Source organism: Artemia franciscana, chromosome 14, assembly GCF_032884065.1.
Source record: "Artemia franciscana chromosome 14, ASM3288406v1, whole genome shotgun sequence".
Classification (NCBI taxonomy): domain Eukaryota; kingdom Metazoa; phylum Arthropoda; class Branchiopoda; order Anostraca; family Artemiidae; genus Artemia; species Artemia franciscana.
Window position 1 is genome coordinate 34,934,960 of NC_088876.1, and position 6,385 is coordinate 34,941,344.

Sequence of the window (6,385 nt, forward strand, 5' to 3'; positions counted from 1 at the left end):
ATTATGATCAGTCTCCGCTTCCTACCCCCGGTCAAAAATAATCCGACGGAGGCACGTGAGACGCAAATGATTTTTTCAATACTGTCAACCAGATTCCCGAAGCGAAACTTCAGGCAAAACCGCTGCAGAGGATAGATCACAATCGTCGTGCCCGCTGAGACATTGTTTTGCTGCAATCCATCATTCTTCTGATGTCCTATTGTCACTTGTGGAGAGAGTTTGAAAGATGCGAGAATAAAAACATGATTAGGCCGATTCCAAGTGTTTTTATTTCCTCGATGAAAACATTTATGTTTGATAAACGATTAAGTTTCTCGCTCAAGCCTTTAGCTTGGTGAAATTCTTTGTCGTCGGAGCATTACAATTTTTTATTTAATAATATCTTAAGACAAAAATCTAATGTTTAAACGACATAATTAGTGAAAGTTTACACTTTATACCGTATACACAAACAGTTCAGAAATTATAACGTCTCTGTTTTTTAATGATTATTGTCTTTCTGTAAATTAATTAGTCAAAAACAATAACAGTGGAATAGCTCATCAACTTGAGCCCCCCCCCCCCAAAAAAAAAAAATTATTCATAATAAATTAAACTTACACTGAATCCCTGTTAATAATTTCCCAAAGGATTCTAGGTTTGTAAATTGGGGGGGGGGTGTTATAAAATTCATTTAAGCACTAAATCAAAGGGAAACAATATAGAGACTAAAAAATAACTCAACAAAATAATGTTAAATAAACTAAACAGATTAAATGGAGTCCAATCAATCTTACACAATAAAAATGAGAAGAAAGAAACAAAATGCGCAAGAAGCCATAAGCTTGCACTTTAAAATATAATAAAGATTTGCTACAACATACTTTGCTCACATGCTCTAGTAAACATTCCAGAAATTGAGAAAGTAATGATTTAACATTGACGGGGTGGCAGTCCCACTTTATATTATTATTTTTTTCTTTTACAATTTCTATTGGCTTTGAGTTTTACTATCTCTCTTTGTCTTTGTTTGAAAAAGTTTATTTTTCATTCGTTGTATCAATTGGCCCTATACAAGGCTATCCTGGGGGGGGGGTACAGGTTTTGATCCCCAGGAATTTTTTTGATTCATAAAAACATAAAAAAATCCATTTAAACGTTTTGATGCGCGTTTTTATAAGCCCCCTTTTTTTTATAGCTTTTCAAGCCATTGATTCGGCCTATGAGCAGATCAAAAATCCTTTTCATTTATTTCTTGTCTTCATTTTTTAATTGAAACTAATCATTCTTCTGTTTTTAGCCTTTTGTTTAATAATTCGGAGTTTTTCACTTGAATTAAGGGACAAGGTGATAGGCTATTTGATGGGTTAGGTTAGGGGTATGTTAGGCTAGATCTAACCTAACCTCTTGATGCAACTGCGTAACTTACGCAGTTGCATCAGAGTTTTGAATCACGATATGAAAGATTTTCTACTCCCAAGGAGCAAAGCTTATGCTTAACTTGAATTTTATCCACGGTTCAAATATTTTTTTTTTTAGTCCTAAAAAGGTTTTTTTGATCATTAAGATATAAATCAGTAGTTCATTCAGGTCTCAAAATAACTTCAAACCAAATAGAACTTAAACAATCATTCAAATTCAAATTTTTAAATATTTTCATTGATATCCCCCAAAAATGTTTGTAAGACTCGTAAAAACATAACAATAATGCATAAAAACATATAGCACAGTTATATTTCATTTATAACTCTTGTGCTACTTCCCACCACTTAGTTTTTATTTGGGAACTTAAAGTTTCATATTTTTTAATCCGAAGGTGTTTAAACCATAAATACCTAGTGACCCAAGTTTCAGTCAAAACGTGCTATAAACTACAGTCTGAGATAAAAGACTGAAGCTCCAATCCTTTTGATACAAATCAGCTCCGAAGAAGAACTAACGGATCAAATGCAAAAGAAGTTTATATAAAAAAAGAAAAAACTGAAAATAATAAACTTAACCTGATAAACAATTTTAAACATGATAAACAAAGAAACTGGCCACCTTTACAAAAGCCATACTAGGAGGGTTTCCAGAACGTAGGATAAAAAAAGTAATGATAATATGACTTTCCAAATAGTTTTAAAATGTTTAGGGTGATGATGATGATGATTTTTATTAAGTGAAAGAACCTTTAAAAGTATTTCACTGCTAAATGTCTACAAACTAACACTACAACGAAAGAAAAAAATCTAGAATAAATGAAACTAATAAATGCTACAATCAAAGGCAGCAATCAGGTATAGATATCAAATATTAGTATCAAACCAGTCTTCTAGTTGAATACAGAAATCTGTTCAAACATTTCCTTAATACTTTATCAGAAATTACTGAACTAGGACAAAATGGAAATTTAATTCCTAAAGAATGGAATTCTAGTTCTTTACCAAAACGTTGTAAGAAATAAACAGAACAAGTAAACAGGAAGTGGCTACAAGTTTCACTATCACCACAAATGCACTCTCCGCTTCTAGCTTTTCCAATTTTATTTTAGAAATAATTTAACCGACAATGTCCTGTTATAATTTGCGTTAGCTGGTGTGTAATATTCATTTTAGAAGCAGCGCTACTGCTCAAGTTGTTCATTCATTGACGCATTATAGAAATTGTTTTTTTCGCTAGTTTCTTTCAGCTTAGCATGAGACAAGACAAAGAGAAGTGACAGAATAGATTGAAAATGTATAATTTGGGCTATATATTTGCACGTTAGGGGGGGGGGGTTGCAAAGTATTTGGACAGTGTGAAATTAAAAAAACAATTCTTACTACATAATATGCGAAATGATTGTATCTAACACATAAGGCATGCAGACCCACCCGACTTAATCCCCCAATGTGCAAATATATAGCCCAAATTTGTTTCTAAATATTATTTTTTTTTATTCTAATTTGGCTTATTTCATTAGAATTGAGCGCCAGAGAAACATATTAGAAGAACATTAGGTCGGGCGTTTATCACACAAGTACCGTGTTTAGTACTGCAGTGAATCAGCACCAATAATAAACCCTGTTTAATATTTTAGTCATTGGTCAGATATCTAGTTCAAACCTTAAACGAGCGTGGTAGCCCCCTGTCCCTTCTTCGCTTTCAGGCCGAAAAACAATTGTAAAAATTCCTTTTTATCTCTGAGTTAATATAAGGCAACGAATACTAATGAACAAAAACTGATTTCTGTAATACGCGTAGATTCATTTAGAATTAAATAAAAAAAAACTAATTTTTTTAGCTGAAAGTAAGGAGCGATATTAAAACTTAAAACGAACAGAAATTACTCCGTATATGAAATGAGTTGTCCCCTCCACAATCCCTCGCTCTTTACGCTAAAGCTTTTAATTGTTTTAAAAAGTAGAATTGTGGCAAAGAGTCAAACTTTAGCGTAAAGAGCGAGGGATTGTGGAGGGGACAACTCATTTCATATACGGAGTAATTTCTGTTCGTTTTAAGTTTTAATATCGCTCCTTACTTTCAGCTAAAAAAATTAGTTTTTTTTTATTTAATTTCTGAACGTTTTTGAATTAATGCATGTTTGGTTTTGGCTCTCCGCATATAAAGTATTAAAATGAAATTTGTATATTAATTCTTTTTTTTGGCTAAATGGCTTTCTCTTAGTTTTGATCAGACGATTTTGAGAAATAAGGGGTGGAGAAGGAGGCCTAGTTGCCCTCCAATTTTTCGGTTACTTAAAAAGGCAACTAGAACTTTTAATTTTTAATGAACGTTTTTATTAGTAAAAAATATACGTAACTTAAGAATTAACTTACATAACAAACTCATAACCTTATATTTTTATTATGTATACGAGGGGGTTTGTACCCTCGTTAATACCTCGCTCTTTACACTAAATCTTAAGTTTTGTCCCAATTCTTTAAGAATGACCCCTGAATCAGAAAGGCCGTAGAATAAATAGTTGAAATTACTAAAAATACTTTAGCATAAAGAGCAAGGTATTTATCTCCTCCTAAATACCTCGCTCTTTATGCTAAAGTATTTTTAGAACCCCTCATATGCGTAATAATCTCTGTTCGTTTTAAGTTTCAATGCTACTTCTTCCTTTCATTTGAAAAAACGTTTTCATGTTTGTTTTTCATTGTTTTCTTATAGTAATGCTAGAGAATCCTGCGCCCTTGTCATTAAATTTTTCTTCCCCCATGACAGATTCCTCCAAGGAAAGATCCTCCAACATAGCCCCCCCCCAGCCCCACCCCTAAACAAAATAAAATCCCCCTAAAAACGTCTGTACACTTCCCAATAACCATTACTATATGTAAACATTGGACAAAGTTTGTAACTTGCAGCCCCACCCCCAGGGATTGTGGGGGAGTAAGTCATCCCCAAAGACATAGTTATTATGGTTTTCGACGATGTTGAACAAAATGGCTATCTCAAAATTTTGATCCGTTGACTTTGGGAAAAAAATGAGCGTGGGAGGGGGCCTAGATGCCCTCCAATTTTTTTGGTCACTTAAAAAGGGCACTAGAACTTTTCATTTCCGTTAGAATGAGCCCTCTTGCGACATTCTAGGACTACTTGGTCGATACGATGACCCCTGGGGAAAAGAAAAAAAAAAAAAACAAAAAAAAAAAACAAACAAATAAACACGCACCCGTGATTTGTCTTCTGGCAAAAAATACAAAATTCCACATTTTTGTAGGTAGGAGCTTGAAACTTCTACAGTAGGGTTCTCTGATACGCTGAATCTCATGGTGTCATTTTCGTTAAGATCCTACCACTTTTAGGGGGTGTTTCCCCCTATTTTCCTAAATAAGGCAAATTTTCTCAGGCTCGTAACTTTTGATGGGTAAGACTAAACTTGATGAAACTTATATATTTAAAATCAGCATTAAAATGCGATTCTTTTGATGTAGCTATTGATATCAAAGTTCAATTTTTTAGAGTTTTGGTTACTATTGAGCCGGGTCGCTCCTTACTACAGTTCGTTACCACGAACTGTTTGATAGTACTACAAAATGTATTCAAGATTAAATCTTGTTATTTAAATCTTATATTATAAAATCGATTCCTAACTTTTAATTCTTCAAGTATCGAACCTAGCTTCTTGATGGCTAACTAGTTTCTGACCTTTTTTGCTTTTAGGTAAAAATCTGGTTTCAAAATCGAAGAATGAAACAGAAAAAGCGAATGAAGGAAGGCCTTGTGTCACCAGATACACCCTTAGCCCCGTCTCCTGGAGGGACAAACTCCCCACAGTCCGACTCCGAAAACAGTAATAATGCCATGACAGTTCCGAAGAAAGAGTCACCTCCAAGCCCCCTGTGAAGTAAGGATTCTTAATCCTTAAATAATTTACCGACCTGTGCTAAACTGGAAGGTGATATCTTTCGACATCTCCGCCCAAACGCCTAGTCAAACTTGAAAGAACTTGGGCGGCAGCTGTCAAGTAATGCCAGAATAGAAGTTTGTCACATAGTGTCAATTTTTCGTTCTCGAAGTAATTTCAGTTTGATGACATTATCGAACTAGATCTGACTATTCATGAATTCGTATCTCAACGAAATTTTATTGGGCTAGCAATTCTGTTGGATGGATAACTTTTTAGAAATAAGGGCTAGTGACACTTAATTCTTGGTTGTGGTGCGGCAAGGGCTTAAAATAAACAAAGGCAGAATAAAGGTGAAAATCATAAGTTCTGTTTTGCTTTTCAATTTGAACTTTTTTCCTTTTATCGTTGCAAAAAGTTTCCGTCCTGTGACAAAAAAGGGACGTCGCCTCAGAAATTAAAATCAAATAATTTATATTGTTCAGACAATTGTGTTGTGCGTACTATTACGACTAGCTCGAAGTCATATATTAGTTGTTTAAGTTTAAACGGTGCAATTTTTGGGCAAATAGGTCTATTTATCATTTGTGAAAAAAAGGAACTACCACGTGTCTATGTATATAATGTCGTATCTCGATGTTTAATAATACTCTGTATTTTAACGTTTATTATGCGTATTTTCTCTAGTGTTATTTTTTGTCTTTTAAGATCATGAGATAAATCGATTTAAAATAAATATTTGATTATTAAATTTGTTTTTTTTAAATGCTGCAAGGCTCATCTGAAGGCACTAAGTTGTTGGGACGGGGGAGGGACTCCAGGCTCTCTCCTATGAAATTTAGGATTTTTACGATTTCTAAATAATTCTTCAACCATTTCTATATAATAAGTCTATTTTGTATCTCCTTTGAAGTCAACCCCTAACCCTTAATTAAGCCCTCTCTCCTTCTGTGTTTTTTTTATGTGTTTGTTCTGTTTCATTGGTGATTTCTTTTTTCATTATATGTACCATCTTAGGTGTTGCGCAAGATTCATTCATATAAAACAATTTTCTTGAAGTACAAGATAGCCACTAAAATCAAACGGATG

At 33.7% G+C, this 6,385-nt stretch overlaps 1 protein-coding gene across 1 annotated transcript in view; it reads left to right on the forward strand.

Annotated features, from left to right (window-relative positions):
- Positions 1 to 6,047, forward strand: part of LOC136035635 (homeobox protein Hox-A1a-like) — a 31,568-nt gene extending 25,521 nt beyond the window's left edge. Inside the window, exon 3 of the mRNA XM_065717529.1 lies at positions 5,113 to 6,047. Coding sequence (XP_065573601.1) covers positions 5,113 to 5,295 — 183 coding nt within the window. The 3' untranslated portion in view covers positions 5,296 to 6,047. The remainder of the gene's footprint in view (positions 1 to 5,112) is intronic.
- The last annotated feature ends 338 nt before the right edge of the window (positions 6,048 to 6,385 follow it).